The 20,697-nt window shown below is 44.9% G+C and overlaps 1 protein-coding gene across 3 annotated transcripts in view; it reads left to right on the plus strand.

The window, feature by feature from the left end:
* Nucleotides 1-20,697, plus strand: part of CLPB (caseinolytic mitochondrial matrix peptidase chaperone subunit B) — a 138,226-nt gene that overhangs the window by 88,336 nt on the left and 29,193 nt on the right. For all 3 annotated transcript variants that reach the window (XM_032853184.1, XM_032853185.1, XM_032853186.1), the window contains one exon: nt 12,456-12,553. In XM_032853184.1, coding sequence (XP_032709075.1) covers nt 12,456-12,553 — 98 coding nt within the window. The remainder of the gene's footprint in view (nt 1-12,455; nt 12,554-20,697) is intronic.

Here is a 20,697-nt window from a genome sequence, read left to right on the forward strand (position 1 = left end):
CTGTTGCCTAGTGACCAGAGTTGGCCAGAAAGGAAGGAGCATAAACTGAGAGAGTCCTTGTTGGCAGTGGCTTCTAGTTTTTTTTAAAAAGCCACAATTTTATGAGGGAGATGAGTAATTCCTTCAGCCTTGATGGGGGATTGAAAAGCAGACATCAGCAGATGAATGGTTCCTGCACCCAGGACTGGAGCCTGTAGCATTTAATATCATAAAGATACCCACCTCCACACTCCTTATTCTCTCCCTACTAGGAAGTGTAGTTAGCAAAAATATTTCATTGGTTTCTGTTTTTGCAAATGTTCTCGAAGCTGCCTGTAAAGAAGGCTTCCTGCTTTCCTGAAGGTCAGAGCAAAAGTTTGTATATTTTAGTATACAGTTGGCCCTTGAACAATGCAGTGGTTAGGGGCGCTATGCAGGCAAAAATCTGCTTGTAACTTTTGACTCCCCCGAGATTCAATGATTAATAGCCTGCTGTAGATCAGAAAAGTCTGACCAATAATATAAATGGTTGATTAACATACATTTTGTATATTATAGGTATTATATACCGTATTCTTGCAATAATGTAAGCTAGAGCAAAGATGTCATTTAAAAAATCATAAGGAGGAGAAAATAGATGTATAGTACTATTTATCAAAATAAATCCATGTGTAAGTGACCTGCACAGCTCAAATCTGTGTTGTTCACGGGTCACCTGGGCTTCATTGCAGTAAGCCTGGCTCAACCACCACTTTAATGTACCAATTGCTCTCATGCAAGCAGAAGGCTTTACTTAGCTTTGGGAATAAACATGTAAGTGGCAGTGTAAGCCATCTCTTGGTAAACCCTCTTCTCTGTTGTGGACATTAGGCTGGGATTGGTCAGCAGAAGCTTAAACATCTGGTCAGGTCAGTCCTTTGGGGTGGTTGATGTTTTATAGACAACCCATCAAGATTGATTGGCCTCATAACTGAATTAGCCAGATGTGTGGGCATTGTGTGCCCTCTCCTCAGCCTCCCTTCAATGTTGTTAGACAGAAGCAGACATGCGATTAGCATGTTTGAAGATGATGTGTTTTTAGTGCATGAACAAAAGCTGCTGCCTTCTGCAGAGACTGTGGCTCTGCCCGAGACGTCAACAGTATAATTGTTGACTGCTAAATTCAGCCCAGACCCCAGGCTTGGCTGCCTTGGTCTCAGCTGTCATTTGTGGGCGGGGGTGGGCGGAATGCAGAAGCCCAGGGACCCAGGCTCTTATTATGTGCACTTTGAACTCTGCTTTATCCCGAGTCATTCACTTCCATGACAGTTGCTCCCAGCTGCTTTCTGGGCACAGAACCTGATGCCACTTCTGAGGGTAGTCTGTGCTGGATTGTGGGGAGAGAGGGAAGTGGGCTGGTCTCCTGAGAGTCCACAACTCCAGGAAACTTGCCCAAAATTAAAATGAGCTGAGGATCCCTGTACTCCTAGTGCTTATGCCGCATGCTATTCGGAAACATCTCTCATCTAGAAAACCCCTACCTTAGGTTGCATTGAACAGAAATCCTTGGCAGGAATAAGGCAAACCCTATTTCCCACCTAACTCTATATATGAATTATGTTTGAACACTTATTTCCATGCTATTGTACCACCTCTTTTCTAACCAGACTAGCCTACATATTTGCCTTACAATAGGCTAAGCATTTTCATGTCTCCAATACATCTGCTGATGCTTAATATTCTGTAGACTCTCATATTCAGTGTATCGAAACCCAACCTTCCACAGACTCCCCCATATTCATTATTTGGTGACTGGAAGCATCAATTACTGGTCACCAAACAAGAAAGTATTGTAAGTAAGTCTGATGACTTCACTCTCACTTTTCATCAAGCATGTCTGTCTTAGAATTTTCTCTCCCTTTTGTCTGCTAAAGAGACGGGGTGGGGGGCTTCGCGTTCAGTATGCGATCTCTGCAATAGACCATTGGTGAGATGCATTGTAGGAAGGAATGCCTAATAATGGTAATTGTACTAAAAGTAGCAATAGCTATCATTTATTGAGTCCTTACTGTGTACTAAGCTCTATACTATGGCTTTTTTTCCTCTCTTAATAATTAAAATAACTGTGAATTTGATACTCTTATTATCTACATATTCCGTATATATAAACAATGGCACTGTTAAGTAACTTGGCCAAGTTCCACCACTCACTAGCAAGTAGCACAGCCATTGTGGTCTATCTCTGCTTATGATCTCATGAGCAGAATTACCAGTCTATATCCTCAGAGCCTCTACAGGGTCTGGCATAAAATAGGTGCTCTGGAATGTTGGTTGGTTGAATGAATGAATGAATCCATGTTCTTCCCATTGAACTTGCTTTCAGGCTTAAAGGGGGACTGGCTGAGCATTTGTAGCTTATGCCAAGAAGTATGGATTTTGTCTCCTCTCCTAATACCCAGCTGTACACAGACATGTTCCCTCCCACTCAGTAACAAACTGCCTGGAACTCTTTCCTGGCTCATATTTACAAGAGAATGTGATAAATTCTGTATTGATCCCTCCTGTTCCACTGTAAATTTTGCAAAAGATGATTAAATAGAGCAATAGAGTCTGCAGGCATTGTGGCTCAATATGTTGTGGAGTGGCGTATCGACCTCCTCCATCCAAAGGCAGCCAGCGCCTATCCCTGCTGCCCCAGACCAGTAATTAAAATCCTGTGAGACTGGGATTTAAAATCCAATCATATCCCTGAATCAAGCCTTCTAGCCTCCCCATGTGACGAGTGCAATAAGGTAACGGCAGGAGCATGTTTATGTCTGTGCTGAAGCAGTCCCCATAGGGTGGGTAAGAAATGGAGAGTTGGGTAGCCCTGCTGGCTAAATCACTTCACCCTGACATCACAGCCACTTGTAAGACAATCTGTAGGTACATAAACAGGTCTCCGCCAAAGATCAGATCTCAGTCTCTAAGAGCAAAATATCATGCACAGAATTCATGAATTGTGTTTTGGAGTGTACACTTCTGTTCCCACAGCGAGTAGTTGGTTTAAGCAAGTGATTTGGCTTGATTAAGCTATGGCCTTTAATAATCAAATACGTGTTTGCATTTCTACGGGATCTCTTTGGTTTAATCTAAGCTGAAGCCAACCTTCTCTGTGCTGAGGCCTGTAATCGAGGCACAAGATATTCTTGAAATAAACTTATCCATCTTCTCCCAGCAGGACCAGGAACTCTTTAAGAGCTGGGACAGTGTTTTCTTTTTTTCTTTCTTTCTTTCTTTTTCTTTTTTTTTTTTTTTTGAAGATTTTATTTATTTATTTGACAGTGGGGGGTAGTCACAATGAGGCAGAGAGGCAGGCAAAGAGAGGGGGAAGCAGGCTCCCTGCGGAGCAGAGAGCCTGATGCAGGGCTCAATCCCAGGCCCCTGAGATCATGGCCTGAGCTGAAGGCAGAGGCTTAAGCCACTGAGCCACCCAGGCGCCCCGGGACAGTGTTTTCTTATTCACCTTTGAATTCCTAGCACTTAGCTTGATGCCAGACACATAAAAGATTCTCAAAAAGTATCTCTGAATGAACAAACACAAATTAACAATTAGTCTTGGGGGAAAAAACTCCATAAGCTGAGGTATAAGTAGTAGATCTACCAGATGGTCATCCACTCAGTGTTTAAACATTTCTAGTGCTGGGGAACTCATTTGTTCCTGAGGCTTCTCAGAATCTATCTTTGGATGATGATTAGAAATTTCTTATATTCAACCAGAATCTGCTTCCAAGGGTATTAACTTTACTGCGGGGCTTATGTAGAATGAATCTAATCCTTGTTCCACTGCTGGCCCTTCCAATACCTGAAGATGCAGGCATGTTCTTCTGAGCTCTCTTTTCTCCAGCCTGCACCTCCAGTTCCTTAACCCATTATTCTCATGTGGCTTCCCAACCTTTTTCTACTTTTTTTAAAGTATTTTACTTATTTTTTTTTAGTAATTTCTACACCCATTGTAAGGCTTGAACTCACAACCCAGAGATCAAGAGTCACGTGCTCTTCCAGTTGAGCCAGCCAGGCACCCAACCCTTTCCTATTTTGATCACACTTCCCAAACCATCTCTACTTTGTCTCTCTTCTAAAACCCATGACTTCCCATTTATTTCCATTACTTTTCATCTCATTTGTTTCAGCTCTTAATGTCAGCCTTCCACCAGGTGTATCTGGCTCTTCTCACCTTAATCTGATGCCTACAGGTTTGATGAACAGACCATCCTGTGATATTTTTATTAAGGATAATCATACTAAACAGGACCATCCCTATTTGCTGCCACTCAGAACTTCCTTCCAGGTCATCTATGATCATTCCCCTTGGGTCTGGTTAGTCCACCAGTCACTACTAACCTTCCATACTGTACTGGCACCCAGTACAATTCTCCATCATGTCCTCAGGTTATCCTGAAATACCCCATCAAATGTCTGATGAAGTCCACATTTGCCCTGACTGCATCTATTGAGCACAGATAATCCCGATGAAGAAAGGAACTGAGGTTAGTCTGGCATGACTTGGGTTTCTGTGACCCCATCCTCATTGCCTGACAATCACCATTTCCTTTTCTAGGCAGTCACAGGGCATCCCTTTAGTGATACATCTGACTCTGGAGATGAGACGTATGTGTATAAAAAGTATGTGTTCAGTTAGGTATTTTAGGGGTTCAAAGGAGGAAGTGGTGCACGTAGGCTAGAGTGGTCTGGGAAAGTTTCTAGCCAGGGGAAATGGAGCTGGGCTTCACAGAATAGAGGGTCTGAGTGGTGGGCAAAGGGGAGTTTGCCACCGCTGAAGAGAATAGTGACACCTCTGTGTGGTCTAGTCCTTCTGGTCACATGGAATTGAAAGTCTGGGGGTGGGGCCTAGGATTGTGGGCAGATGGAAAGAGCCCTGGACTGGAAGCCTCCAACCTTCCCTTCTCCAGACTTCTCCAGTGTTTTTTTCCTTAGTACTGACTCAGTGTAACACCTCTGCTCTTCCCCAGCTGGTGCTGTGTTTTCCTGTCTCTCCAGCTACACAGTATGTAGGTCTCTTGTAGTGGGGGGAGGGGAGTTGTCATCCTCATCCCCTTGTCCGCCCTCACCACACTGCATTGTCACTGTTTCCGTTCCTGTCTGTCTCCCATCAGTCTGGGTTCTGCCCAAAGGCAAGAACCAGTCTGACCCTACTGTGTACCCAGCACTTGGCCTAGTGTCAGTTCTCAGTGGGTTTTAATAGAATGGCTGGGTCCGGTCATGAGGCAGTAGCTCTCTGTTCCATGAACTTTAGATATCCCCCTCTCTGCAGGCAAGGGGTCTCAACTGACTGTGTCTGTTGGAGAGTTAGGAGTTGCAGATGGTCTTCTAGGATGTCAGTTAATGTGGGTCACTATTCACCTGGTCCCCAGTTGGGGAAGCCCCAAATGAAAAGAAAAGGAAACCCCATCTTGTACCCTACAAAGCTGTTGATCTCAAACCTACCTCTAGAAATCTCCTGTATCTTGATTTTGGAGCATCTCAGCACACTGGAAAGGAAGAAGAGAGATTATTTTTTTTTTCCTGTTTTTGAGTCGTCAGGTCTTTGGAAGATAGAACTATGTGGTGGAAAAGCAGACCTGGCTTCTTTAAAAAACAACAACAAAAAAACTGATTATGTAAAATTGCGTACAAAAGAAAGAATAGTGTAATAAATCTGTGCTTTAAATTCCAGCTCTACTGTTTGTCTGCTGAGTGACCATGGGCAAATTATTTCAGCTCTCTGAGCCTGTTTTCTCTGAGTCTTTGTATGATGAATAATTCAGACACTATGTACAAAGGCCTTATACCCGACAAATGTTAGCTTACCTCTTTTCATCTTGCTCTTCTGCCAGACTCCATTAAATCACCTGGAAAATGGGGAAAATAATACCTCTTCTGCTTTCTTCAAATTGTTAAGAATGAAATACATGGAAGGAGTCAGCACAGGGTATGGCATGTAGTGAGTGCTGGTAAAGCTTGTTGGTCACAAGGGAGGCAGATCTAGAGGTGCACAGGTATGTGTGTGTATGTATCTTGAGAGTGCTTACTGGTGTGATTTATGGAAATAGATCAGGACAAGGTGTCAGGGAACTGGGGCTCTTCCTGGTTCCACTCAGCCTTCTGACAGCATTCTGGACAGATCTCTTCTCTCTCTGACCTGAGGGACTACAGGCATACTAACTATGAGGACTAAATGGGGATGGGCCCCCAGGAAAGGGAGGGTGTTGGAAAGACAACAGGATCCCATGGACAGACAAGAGAGCACTGAGAGCTGGAAGGTGGTAGAGACTTCCCAGAGGGAGGGACCTTGAAGAAGGGGTAGTCAGGGAAATAAGGAGCAGGGTTCCAGGTGTGAAGAGTGGCCCAAACAACAGGGTGGAGACAGGGAAGACTTGTGGTTTCTCTGATGTGGTCATTCTGTCTTTCTAGGAATGCTTCCTTGGTGGGGAACTCACATCCAGAAAGAGCAGATCCTTCCACACTGACAAACATCTCTGATTATAGGGGAATTTTCCCTTATATTCAACAGAAAACCTCTAATTGGGGGTAAACAAACTGTTGAAATAGTGAAAATCAAGATGAAGATGGTAAAGGAGCTAGCAGTAAAAATGGAAGGAAGAGTGAATATAAACATTATTACAAAGAACATTGTACCGTCTTTTTCCCCCCAATCATTTTCAGGCTTTTTGTTTTACTTGGTCCAAACAAAACCCCTAGAGGTAGACAAGGGAGCAGTTGTTACCACCAGAGAAGTGAAGAAAGTGTCCTGGATCACACAGCAGGGAAGTGGTAGCCTCCACCCATGCAAGCTCCGCCACCCACCCCCCTACCACCACCCTGCCTCTTGCTCTTTTAGAGAGCTGGGAGCCAGCTACATGCAGGGGAAGGGGTTAGTCAGGGAAACTCATTGGTGGTAGACCTGGATCACTAGAAGTCCGAAATGTCTGATAGAACTGCAGGGGTGGGGGTCAGTGGGGAGTGTATGAGCATGTCAATCTTGTTAATAATACGGCTTAACACATTTGTACACTGTTGTGTTTTTTTAAAGCCTTCTTATACTAACATTATCTTCGTTGATATTCACAGAAGCAGGCAGAGGGCCAGAACAAGTAGTGACAGGGGTAGAGGGAGTAACAAGCCCCCTCCCCCACCCTAATTTCAGCCCTTTCCCAAGGAAGGGCAGGTGAGCCAATCTGTCCTACCTCTTCCTCCCCACTTCCCCCCACAGAGCCTAGAGGGTGTTGGGCCTGACCTGACCTACTTTTCCAGAGAGATGTCTTGGGACCAGGAAAGAGACTAGGAGATTTGGCCTTCAGGAGTCAGTGACAGTCATACACTTGCTGTCAGAGGGCTCTTCTGAGGCTGGAAGAGCAGCCATGTTTTGTGTGACCTCAGAAGATAGTCCCTGGAAAGAAATCCATTCATTTGGTTAATCTTAGTGAAACCTGCTCTGTGCCAGGCCCTGTGCTGCGTAGCAAGGATACAGCAGTGGATCAGACATGATCCCTGACTTCAAAGAGCTCTCAGTGACAGACTGTTTCCATGCAGAATGATCAGTAAGGTAGAAGCAGAAGGGCCTGTGGGAACACAAATGGTGATACCGAACCTGGGATGGGAGGGAAACCAGGAAGGTTTCTTGGAGAAGCCTGAACCAAGTCTTTAAATATGAACAAGTCTTTGCTGGAAGACCAAGGTGGGAGTGGGTTTGGAGGGAGAAGTTGGAGCTCATATGAAACTGAGTTCTGTCCTCGGTTTAGTGGGGGAACCCCTTAGAACCATGAGCTCAGGGCTAGGTTCTGGGCGTAGTCAGGCAAGCCAGGGTGAGACCACCTGTTTCTGATATAGTGGAGGGGAATCTTTTCTTAGGGACTTGGAAGAGCTCACCATTAAGATGTTTTTCCACTCAGAAAATCTATGATTGTGTCAAACCAAAGACAGGCACTATGCCAGAGAAGAGCAGGGGGTTCCCTGGGTCCCAGTTGGCCAGACTTATGTCCTACCAACACCATTTCTACTGCTTTACATGATAAGACCCAAGCCAGCACTGGTACCAGCCAGGACCAGCCCATACCACCCCGACACACACACACCTTACTTTGCTGACCCAAGCCCTATTGACAGATCCCCCAGAATCTGAAGGAATTCAAGACAAATGGTTAAGAGGATGGAGTTAATAAAATTTGAAAAATTGAGGCCTGTCACTCCACTAAACTTTTTCAATACCACTGACAGAAACATATTTCCCCAATGAGTGACCTTCCACAGCTGTAGCGGGCAGGCACAGCCGCAGCAGTGCTGCCAGGAAGCCATTCTGCTATTTATCAAATATTATAAGCTGGGACACACTAATCTGGAGCAGGGAAAGGAGAGGAGGGGTCCTGCTCTATACTGCCTGGGGTGCTCCAGGTGTTGGCCCCAGCCCCAGACAGCCAGTGGGAGGTGACGGATGGCCTGCGATTAGCACTCCCCACCTCCATTCGGCCCTCTCACTTGCTCCCAGAGGCCTGACCCTCTAGACCAGCTGCTCGGCCCGGAGGGGCCCTGGGTAGGAGACAAGGGGAGGTCAGGCCAGGGCACGGGCCATCCTGATGCCCCCGGAGAGGGCAGACGGGTGACACCCAGTGTGGTTATTTATTGGAGTATAATGGTTTGTGGCCGTTGGTCGTGGAGGTGAAATCGATCAGTTGTAAAAGTCAGGTTCTATCAATTATTACAGCAATTAGTCAAGTCCGAGCAAGGGTATGGGGGGTTGGGGGACTAATATTAGATGGACATTTTCCATGGTGCCCCCACTTCAGCCTTCCTAAAGTGGGAGCAGAGAAGTGCTGCCCTGAGGCTCCAGAACCTTGGAGAAACCGGCTGGCTTCCCCGCTAAGAGTGGCTGGGTGGGGACTGACTGAGAGCCTCCTGAGCTAGAGATTGGCCCAGTACTATTTTAAAAGCTGTCCCTGTGCTCACTGGCCCAGGTGCAGAGATGTCCTACCTGTCCCCATCCTATGGTTTATGAAAAGTGACACGACTCCTACTAGAAATTACTCAGTGGCCAGTGTTTATGGCACACATTTTTCATTCTGTAAGCAAATATAGATCACTGACAACACTTGTTTGATGCAGCTAATCTCATCCTCTGTTCTTTCTCCCACTGTCTTCCTCTCCCACTTTTCCTTCCTTGCCTCCCTCCCCTTCTCTTTCATTTCTCTTCTCCCCTTCGCTCCTCTTGTCTTTCCCTTCTATAGGTCTCTCCTTATAGATTCCCCTTTTACTCCAGCCCATATCTAGTGACTGAGTTCCCCTCAAGGCTACCTAAAATGGAGGCCTTTCCCCTGCTGAATTGTAGCTCCCTTTTGGCCCTAGCCATGACCTAGGAACTTGTGGGGAGGGGAGGATGCCATCTGCCAGTGGCCCTCAGCCTTGTGGACCCCTCAGTGTTGAGCACCAGGGGGATGCTGGGTTGGGCTAGTAAGGCCAGACTAGGTGAACAAGCCCCTTAGTACTCCATTCCTTTCTGCGCCCCCCCCCCCCCAGTACTGTCTATCTTTCCTTCAGCGCACACTGACATTCAGCCTGAGTTGTGGTTGTTTGGTCATCTCTCATCCCCATTAGCTTCTGGAAAGCTGGGATTGTGCCTTCATGTACACTCTAGGTAGCATCTAATCTTAAAGACAGGAAGAGGAGTCTGCACAAGAGATAGCCACAGGGGTATGAGGAAAATCTGAAAAAAAAAAAAAAATGGTTTTATAGCAATCAAAGGAGAATGGCCAAGGTATCACTTGCTTCAGAGTGGTCAGGAAATAACAAAAGAGAAGACTATTCCTTGGCTTTGCCAGTCTCCCATCATCCTGCATCCAGAGCCCTGCAAATACAAAGCCCCCAGTCACCACCAATAGAACTGAAAGAAGGAGGCTCCAATGGAGACCCTAAGGACTTGGCTACTAGTTAGGAAGAGCACAGACACCCTCCTTACAGGGAGATACCACTTGGTCCTGTAAGTGGTGAAAAGCCGGGGAAGGGTATTTCAGCAGGGCTGTGTCAGAGCTGCCCTGTGGGAGTGTGGAGAATTGGAGTTGAGAAAACCTGGCAATGAATTGGACTCCTGGTCCAAACAAATAATTAGCTTTGTGACCTTGGGCTAGTTGGTTCACTTTTCTGGGCCCCAGTTCTCATGTCTGTGGCTGGGGATTTTAATTTCTCCCTCTCAGCAGTGGTTGCAAGGGTTAAGTGATACAGTGTACAGAGCTCAGTGCAGAGCTCAGTGTCCAGCACATAGTTAGTGCTCAGCAAATACCCGCAGCCCCCGTGACCACCACTCCTAGATTTATAGCCAAGAGAGATGCAAAGACTTGTACGCATACGTTCATAGCAGCATTGTTCACAATAGCCTAAGGGAGAAACAACCCAAATGTCCATCAACTGATGCATGGCTAAGCAAAATGTGGCCTATCCACAGAATGGAGCTTTACGCATCCATGAAAAGGAATGCTGCTTTCCTGCTTTCATGTTGCAGCATGAATGATAGCTACTACAACATCAATGACCCTTGAGAACATGCTGACTGAAAGAAGCGAGACAGAAAAGGCCATATATTATATGTTTCCTTTTATATGAAATGTCAAGTATAGACAGATCTATAGAAACAGAAAGTAGACTAACGGTTGTTGGGTTTAGGGGGAATAGAGGGTGTCTGATAATGGTTATGGGGTTTCTTGTCAAGATTATGAAAATGATCTAGAACCAGTGGTATCTATGTATAATCAGTTGTATGTATCTAGAGTAGTTGTACAACCCTGTAAGTATATTTAAAACCAGTGAATTTTATACTTGTAAAGGTTGAATTTTATGGTATGTGAATTATATCTCAATAAAAAAGAACATAAATATTTCAAATTGCTGTTAGAAAATAGGATTATGTATAAAAGTATTAGTTTTTCTCATTGATAAGTGTCCTTGGCCTGGATCATACTTCTTGCTCTCTGCCCCACCCTGTCTTCCTCCCACACCTGTTCCTCTGTAGTCCAGGCAGACAGCCATATGTAAATGCTTAATAAATGCTTACAATTGTTGAAAATTTATAGACCTTTAAGAAATAGAGAATTTCAGTAGGAATAGTTTTATATCCTGGAACAGATGTTTCCACAGCGTAGGACTGAGAAATGCTGGGTTTTGTAGTCCATCAGCAAACCGTAGCTAGACACCCACCTTGAGCCAGGCCGTATGCTGATGTGCATTTGCCTGCATGTACAATGCTCCCAACCAGCTCACTATATCCTGATGACAGGGGTGGAGTCTTAACCCTTCTTTACTTCTAGATAGTACTTCCTTAGCAAGAAAGAAGATCAAGGAATGTTCCATTTAATACATAGTTCTTGAGCATCTTCTCTGTTCAAGGCACAGCTTTCTGTGGTTTGAGAGAAGTGCTTTGGGGGCCAGGCCAGATCTGATTCTTCTGTGTCTCAAGCCCCACACATTGAAGGTTTGCCAAACTGAATGGTATGGACAGTTTTTGAAGAGGAGAGTGAGGTGTTCAGACCTGGCCTTGGGAAGGAGATTCTAGCAATGTGGAGGTCAGGGGAGCCCTTCCTCCATATCTTCCAAGACATTGCACCAAGTAGTCCCAGTTTAAACAGGCTCGTCAGTTGCCTGTTTAAAAGAGAAAGAAGGTAGATAGATGGCCTGGGCAAGCCCCTTCTTTTTATCATACTTCAAATTCTTTGTCCTCAAATCACAGGAACTAATGATTGGAAGAAATGCCTGCCTACACGCACACATTCACCAACAGTTAGGCACTGGTAAGGGCATCAAACCTCGAGGCTGCCATAACCAGCTTCCTGGTGATGCCTACTCCCTTCCAGAGGACTCTACTAACTCTGGTAGACCGGAAATACCAAGGTAAAAGGGCATTAAAGGAGAGAGAGAGAGAGAGAGAGGAGCCGAGAGCAGGAAAAAGGGGGGCTGTTTTATTTTTTTTTAATATTCTATGCTTTAGAAAGGAACCCCTTTTGTATGATTTTATTAATGAATATTCATCTATATGCAAATGATCTTAATCATACGGGCATTTTAATGACTGATGCATTGATGGTAGGATATATTAATCTATGTGTTTGGTATATTAGCATGTTCAGCTGTGTGTATTTGGGAGGGTAACTGTGTATGTATTTGTGTACGACACACCTATGTGTACATATAACACATCTTTGTGTACATGGTAGTATGTGTAATATGTTTCTGTGCATGAGTGCGTATATGTGTATGAACCCCGATACCCTGACCTTGGTGTTAGAGAGAACTAAGGACTGTCCTCTCAGAGTACCTTGACATGTTTTTCTCACCATTCTACAATCTCTTAGGGTTTGTTGCTCCCTACTTCGAAGGAAATTCCTTCTCTGAAGTCAGGGCCCAGGTTACCTCTGAGAGAAGGCTGAGGCCTCACTGTGATCACTCATAGAGCCTTTGACTACTTCTCTTCCTGCCAGGAGCCAACCCTCTGCAGAGGAATGAAATGGGACACACACCCTTGGATTATGCCCGAGAAGGGGAGGTGATGAAGCTTCTGAGGACTTCTGAGGTGAAGGTAAGTCTCAGAAAAAGGAGAAGGCCTCTGGGCACTCCCTGCTGCATTTAATCTTTCACTCATTAAATTATGTCTGGCTCCATACCAAGCCACTTCTCCTTAGGGATTATTTTCTGTTTAAATACAAATCCAGCCCCCAATTTCATCAAGAATAAGTAGCTGCCCCTGTCATGACCAGGCAGAGGCCTGAGTCACTTCTGACTTCTGAGGACTAATCTTCAGATTCAGTTTTTGAGGTAATGGGCCTTCTATCTCCTTTTCATAGGACCAGGGTTAGTTAGACAAAATCTTTAGCCCAAGTACTATTACCTCAGCCTCACATATTCTATAACCTCAACAGGCAATCCTTTCCCATCATCACTCCTTCCAGAACCATTCTCTGAAATAGTAGTAGTCCCACATATCCAGACATACTCCACACATACTCCAGAGAGCCTGGGACAGTCTGGGCCAAAAAAATTGCTATCATAATTTGCTCTTCTCAACCAAACTTTTGAACTCCCTAAATGCTGGTTGCCTTCTGCTCTTCCAGCCACCAAGCTATCATCACTCAGGAACTACTGGGCAGAATCCAAGAACTAGAATTACAAATCTCAGAGCTGCCAGGGGCCTCAGAAATCATTAAGTCCAGTGGTGGGAAATCTTACCGAAGCCTAAGCAAATAAGTCAGAGGAAAATAAAGCTGTTCTGGTTGAAGGAGAGGTGGATCAGAGCCATACCTACCTGGCCTAGCCCTTCTCTCCTGGGCAGCCTCTATAGACGTTCTTCTGTGAGGCACATGTTTTAAATACCTGAAGCCTAAATCAATGGACTCATTTTACTTCTGGGGGAAACGGGGGCCTGGGGATGTGACATGGCTTGCCTTTGGTCCCAGAGTGCATTGGTGTCAAAACAGAAACTAATAGACTTGAATGCAAGGTCATGTAGTAGGTTCAATGGTGGGACTAGAACTGAAAGCCTTAGTTTGTTTGTTTTTTCTTTTTATGGTGAAAAATTTAGATTTAGCAGCTGGACTCAGTTTAGATGATCCCAGTTTTGTTGGCAACATCCAAAGCATCATATCAAGAGCCAGTTGAACATACGCCTTTTCTTCTCCATTGGGCCTGATCAGGGTGTTGACCTTGGCCACATCATGTCCTAGAGCTTCTTCACAGCCTATTTGACCTGGTGTTTGGTGGCCTTGACATCCACAGTGAACACAATTGTGTTGTTGTCTTCTGTTTTCTTCATGGCTAACTCGATAGTCAGGGGGATCTTGATGATGGCACAGTGGTCAAGTTTGTTTCTCCTGGGGGTGCTCTTTGGAGGATATTTGGACTGCCTTCAGAGACCCATTGTCTTGGGCTGTGGGAATATAGATGACATACAGATCTTCTTTTCTTTGTGACTGTGGACGCCTTTCAGCACTGCTTTCTTGGACTTAAAAGCTTCGGCTTTGGCTTTGGCTTTGGTTTTGTCTTTGGGAGGGACAGCGGCTTCCTTCTTCGCTTTCAGTGCCATCTTCATGAAAGAGCAGAAGACTTGATTTCTGACTCTCAGTCATGTGTTCTTTCCATCATTGTGGAGTCTCTTTTGGCACAGTGGCTGAAATGCTTTGAGATGATTTAGTGTGACAAGTCCCACCTGGTGGCAAATATTCTCTGTGTCTTGAGTAAGAGCACTTAGGTCACCGGACCGAGATAGACAAGACATGGGTTGTGATCCCAACTCTACCACTCACTTGGTGAGTTGGTGACGTGGGCCTAGCATTTCCCTTCACTGAAGCTCAGTTTACCTCTGTGAAATGAAGACATTGCACAAAATGGTTTCTAAGGTTCCATTCAGTATATAATTATCTATGTATTCATCAGAATAAACTAGATTATGTTGTAACAACCCAGAATTTCAGTGGTATAGAATAATGAAGATTTATTTTTGGCTTCATGCAGCCTGTCCATGATGGGTCAGTGGTGGGGCCTGTGTTCGTCATAGGCCCTCAGAGACCAGACTGGCATTACAGCCACAATCTGGGATGTTGCATGTCGCTGGCCAGAGGGAAAGGAATGCTCTGGAGGGTCTTGCATCTGTAGTTAAATACTTAGTCTAGAAATCGACCCTCTACTTCCACTCACAACTCACTGGACAGATAATGCCTTGTTCCCACACAATCACAAGAGGCCAAGAAGAGTAACCCTCCCATGTGCCCAGAAGGGGGAGAACTGGAAATATCTGGCAACCAGCATGAGACATACAGTTTGTCTCCCTGGAATCCTGAGTAACTGTCTTGCAGTAGTTCCCTCCAGAGAAGGGGTAGGAGGGTAGGAAGGGAGATGGGCTTTCACAACACATCCTGAGGAGTGCTTGGGACCAGCAAGAGTGAAAGTTCCTAGAGAGCAAGCACTTCTTCCTCTCTGTTCAGATTTTCCACCCCTAGGAGCAGCCCTAGAGGCCAGGTCAGTTTCCTCAGGTGTCTTAAGGAAATCCCTGAAAATGTTTCAGATAACCTCAGGGACTGCACTCCTGTCATCCCTCTCAGGCTCTTTCCATCATCATGGGTTGTCCCTGGACTTGGCCAAGAGAGTCCGTAGTGTGTTCAGTGGTATGACACAGAGCAGGCCTCTTAGTGCCGGCATAGGTGGAAGGGTTAGGGCTGATATGGGACCCTTAACTAAATTTGACTGCCTTAGAAGTGGCTTAATGTTGGTCATGTTAGTACACGGCTAGTGCCCGAGTGAATAATAGGTACTGTGCCAGGTGCTCTCCTGTATTTTTTCTAATCCTATAACAAATCCTTGAAGCAGCTCTTACTACCTGCATTTTACAGATGGGAAAACTGAAGTTTAGAGAAAGAAAGCAGATGACTTACAGAAAGTCGTTATAAATAGCTATTGGATATGAATGAGAGGATTTCCTTTTATGACATTATATTTGCCTGTTCTGGACCTTATCTATCTATATATAAATGACCTCTTTTTTTAACCTGATTAATAGCCTACTGTATATACAGGAGTCTCAAATGGCAGCCATATTTTATTTTGCTAAACCAAGAATTTATAAAAAAATGTGACCCCTTAGGGTTTGGGAATATAGATTCTCCAGGCATAGGCGGCTCAACTCCCTATTATATTATGTGCCGGCCTATCAGACATTCGTATTTCCTCCTTGACCCTTAAAGTGAATTATGATCCTAGTTCCATGGGGGGAGGGGTTTCCACCTAATTTCCTTCCTTCCTTCCTTCCTTCCTTCCTTCCTTCCTTCTATCTTTCTTCCTTCCTTTCTTTCTTTCTTCCTTCCTTTCTTTCTTTCTTTTTAGTTACTTTTTTTTTAGTAATCTCTACACTCAGTGTGGGGGCTTGAACTCAAGAGTTGCACACTCTTCCAACTGAGCCAGCCAGGTGCTCAACTTTATACTATTTTTCGGGGTGCCTGGATGGCTCAGTGGGTTAAGCCTCTGCCTTTGGCTCATGTCATGTTCTCAGGGTCCTGGGATCAAGCCCTGCATTGGGCTCTCTGCTCAGTGGGGAACCTGCTTCCCCCTCTCTCTCTGCCTGCCTCTCTGCATATTTGTGACCTCTCTCTCTGTCAAATAAATAAATAAAATCTTTTTTAAAAATATTATTTCTTGATAATTTTCCCATTTTCAAGTTATCCATAAGCCTAATTTTTAATTTCATTCTGCCTTTTAAAAATGTGTCACTTATCTAAGAATCTCTGTCACCTTAAGTGGCCTGAATGATTTTCTCCTTACTGACAGGTTGCTCAGTTTCTCAGCATTCTCTGTGCAGAAGCTTCCTTGGGCCTCCTGAGAGGATTCAGAGGTAGATGAAGCCTAGCCCCTGTCCTCTGAGCTGGCCGTCTAGAAAAGGAGTATGGGGGAGAGGCAGGCTATCTTATCTCTGATACCCACAGACTGATTTGTACATTAGAAGGGGCCTGCAGAGAGTTTGTGGGGTCTCCAAGAAAGCATGGATCATGTCCAGGCAGAATGAGCAGGGCAGGCTTCATAGAGAAGGTAGCTTGTGATCTCAGTTTGAAGGATTTTACTACATGGAGAGTTTAATACTTAGAGCTTAGACCATTTTCATGTTTTAACTAAGAGATGAAAGAGAGAGGTAGAAATATATCTCTGTGCACACGATGGCAGATAAAACAAAAATATGGGGAGCTATTCCATGATGAATATTCAGCTGAGGGGGACGTGCTGGTGCCAGCCTGCATCTCCACTCCCAGATCCTCATTCCACCGAGACTCACGAGGAATTTATTGCTCATTTTAATCACACCCAGAGAATGAATTGGCAGGAATATTAGGCAGATAGGCCTATCATATATATTTTATTTGCATATCCCAGTGACAGAATCACAAGCACATTTCCTATAGCTACATTTTTTCATTTGCTTCAGGGGTAGCTGGGGATGCAGTGCTCCCCTGGGCCTGCATTCTGGGCTATAAGGCTGGGTGCCTCCATCAGAGCTGCGGAAAGCCCTCTAGGAGAGAAGGGGTGAGGTACACAGGAGGGTAAGGGGGTTCTCTTACTCCTGTCTTAGGGTGAAGTGATGCCTCTTCCCCATTTTGCTCAGCCTGCTCCCTGCCGCATCTCAGGTGCCAACATGTGCACACCTAGCCCTGTGTTTGGCGCTGCGGGGGTGGCGATACCATCTGATCTTCACTGTAGGCTTACTGTGGGCCAGACACAGACTTAGGTGCTTTATGGGGACAAGCTTTTGCTCTCTCTTTTGTTTTCAACTTTTTGAAAACTTTTTGTTGACATGTACTCTTATAAGGTATACATATCACAAGTATAGAGCTCACTGAATTTTCACAAACTAAATACATCTGATCAAGAAATAGACCATTCACTCAGAAACCCACCGTATACTTCTTCCAGTCACTACCCATCCCCCAAGGAGAAGCATTATCTTGATATATTTTATTTTTACATAGTTTCACAAATAGTGGAGTGAATTCTATAAACCCTTCACCCACATTACCTGTTAACATGTATCATATTTGCTTTATGACGTATATAAATATTATAAAGAAAGATATGCATAATTTTTTCTGAACTATTTAAAAGTAAGTTATACACATGATGCTCCTCTACCCCTAAATAGTTGTGTTTCCTAAAAAAACAAGGACATTTTCTTACCTTGGTACAGTCGTCAGAAGCAGAACATTAATATTGATATTAACTAATTTGTAGATGTTATTCACATTTCACCAGTTGTCCCAATGATTATCTTTATAAGAAAAGAGAATTCTGGATCCCAAGTTGGATTTAGTTTCATGTCTCTTTAGTAGTCTCCTTTAATCTAGAATGGTTCCTCAGTTTTTTCTTGTCTTTCATGACCTTGACATTTAATGAGTACAAACAGGTTATTTTGTAAAATGTCCCTCAATTTGGATTTGTCTAATGTTTCCTTATGATTAAATTCAGGTTATGCATTTCTGGTGTTTATTTTTAGTAAAATCATTAGGTAGCCCCATGCTAAAAGTAGGAATAGGAGATTTGTGTTTTAACTCTGATCTCCCTAAACAGACCCTAAACTCCCTGAGGCAGGGAACAGGTCTTTCCTTACCTGCAAGGTGGCAAGTACAAAGTTCTGAAGCCAGACCGCAAGGGTTAGCATTCTGTCTCTGTTACTTGCTACTAGAGGAACTGTGTTTTAATTTACCTCATCTCTGTACAGAGGAGATACTCCGAACTTCTTAGGGCCATGAGGATTAAAACAGCTGGTCCCCATCAGGTGAGACTTCGCAATGATGCTAAAACTAGTGAATGGGAGTTTGAGGAGTAACAGGATTATTTACATAGGCTCAGTTCTTCATCCCTCAGGATACTTATTAATTACAAAGTGGGAAAGGATAGTGGAGAAACCTGGCACAGACCACCTTAACCAAGTGATCAAAGTTAATGTCACCAGTTGTAGGATTATAAACATCCCATGCCACTGAGAACAAAACTCATTTTCTCACTTGAGCCAGTCCTTGCCCCCTCTTAACCTTCTCTCACCAGTCTTTGGATCAGCCTGGCTATTTGCATAGTGACATGATCTGATTTGCATATTAAAACATCACTCTGGTAGCAAGGAGGATGGGGCTTCAAGAGAGGAGAGGAGAATGGAATCTGGGGTGCCGACATAACAGTCACCAAGTGTGATAGAACTGACACCTGCCCTGTTCCTGACTTCCTCTCCAGGGATGTGTGCTTTATGAGCTAGTTCAGGAGATTTTCAAGTCCCTTGGATGCCACTCTCATCCCACAGGCTTCTTTATTGGACCTCCTGGGCTGCTCTTAACATCATCCCCCCCACTCAGGGTTTCTTCCCATCATCCCCTGACCCCAGTCTCATCTATTGCTCCCTGTCCCTTTAGTGATTTTCCTACCCAGTCCTCTCTGTCATTCTAGCTTCAGCGCATGACAGAAGCCTGGTGATGTGAGTTGAGGTTAGAGTCAGGAGGATGGGGCATATCTGAGTGTATCTGAGAGCAGCCATTAGGCTCTGTGGCCCTGACCTCCCATGAGAGGCAAATTGTAGCTTGGCCTTTCTTCTCTTCCCTCCTCCATTCCTACCACATTCCTACCCAGGGTCTCATTCTGCCTACTCACCACTCCCACCACTGCCTCAGCTGCCCTTTTGGTGAACACACTGCCAGGTTCATTGTCAGACCTGTTCCCTGAGGAATACTCAATAATAGGATTACCTGACATACCCCTTCCCTCTCTAACCCTCCCCAAAGAACCACTCATCCCAGCCACCCACCTCTGAGAGAGCCTAGCTAGGCTTCACCCCAGCCTCCCAGCCCTTTCCTGTAAATGCACTCACAGCCAGGAGGGGTGCCATATTAAATCAAGAATGATGGAAACCAGTGGCCACGATTATCCAGCCAAGATGCAGCATGGGGAGCTGGTTGCTGCCGGCTCCAGGTGAGGGCTTCTGAAGCTAATTGCATGTGGCTTTTATTAAGATGATCACTCCCCCACTCCTGCTCTCCTGGGTGGCTTCTTCCTAGTGCTTCTCAGCCCAGTACCCTCTGCTTCTACAGGCTGGGTCACCTGCCCTATCTTTTTCTCCTTGGAACCCTGTCAAAATAGGGTCTTGACTTAGTCTCTGTAGGCTTCCTCAAAAAGCCAGGAACAGTAGTAGCCTACATTTATGGAACCCTTACCAAGTGCCTTCTCCCATCTTTCTCTCCTCTCCCACATAGATATATATACACCAAGTCTTTTCCTTTCCTTGGTTCTTCCACTAGCTGGTTTTTCACAAGCTAATTTTTCACAAGCCGGGGCTCCTAGCTAATGCCTTAAGAAGCAGTTCATTCAACACGTTTTTTGGTAAAGATTTTTATTTATTTATTTGACAGAGATCACAAGTAGGCAAAGAGGCAGGTAGAAAGAGAGGGGGAAGCAAGCTCCCTGCTGAGCAGAGAGCTAGATGTGGGGCTCGATCCCAGGACCCTGAGATCATTACCTGAGCTGAAGGCAGAGGCTTAACCCACTGAGCCACCCAGGCGCTCCTCAACACATTTTTTTTAAAATACAGACTCTGTGCTGAGCACTAGGAAAAGACCATAAAGCAGGAAACTTTAACCTGGTTTAATTCCAGCATCCTATTCATTTTTAATCAAAAAGTCTGATCCATTTTCAGAAGCTTTTCTTAATAGATATTTAGGGTTCCAGGTTGGAAAGAATCAGGATGTGCCTAGATTTAGGCTACAGGTTGGATCTTTCCCAGGACCATCTAGAAACCTCCTAAGAAACAAACTAGGGATGCCTGGGTAGTTTGTTGGGCATCTGACTCTTGATTTCAGCTCAGGTCAAGATCTCAAGGCCTCAGGATGGGGCTGGTTCATGCTCCATGCTCAGCAGGGAGTCTGCTTCCCCTCTCCCTCTGCCCCGCTCCCTGCTCATGCGCTCCCCACCCCCACCTAGAATAAGAAAATAAATATTTAAATTTTTTAAAAAAGAAAGAAAGAAAAGAGGGCACCTGGGTGACTCAGTCAGTTAAGTGTCTGCCTTGAGCTCAGCTCATGATCCCAGGGTCTTGGGATCAAGTCCTGAATCGGGCTCCCTGCTCAACAGAGAGTCTGCTTTTCCCTCCACCCTTGCCCCCTGCTCATGACACTTCTCTCTCTCTCTCAAATAAATAAATAAAATCTTAAA

Source organism: Lontra canadensis, unplaced genomic scaffold, assembly GCF_010015895.1.
Source record: "Lontra canadensis isolate GAN:19392208 unplaced genomic scaffold, GSC_riverotter_1.0 scaffold7, whole genome shotgun sequence".
Lineage (NCBI taxonomy): Eukaryota > Metazoa > Chordata > Mammalia > Carnivora > Mustelidae > Lontra > Lontra canadensis.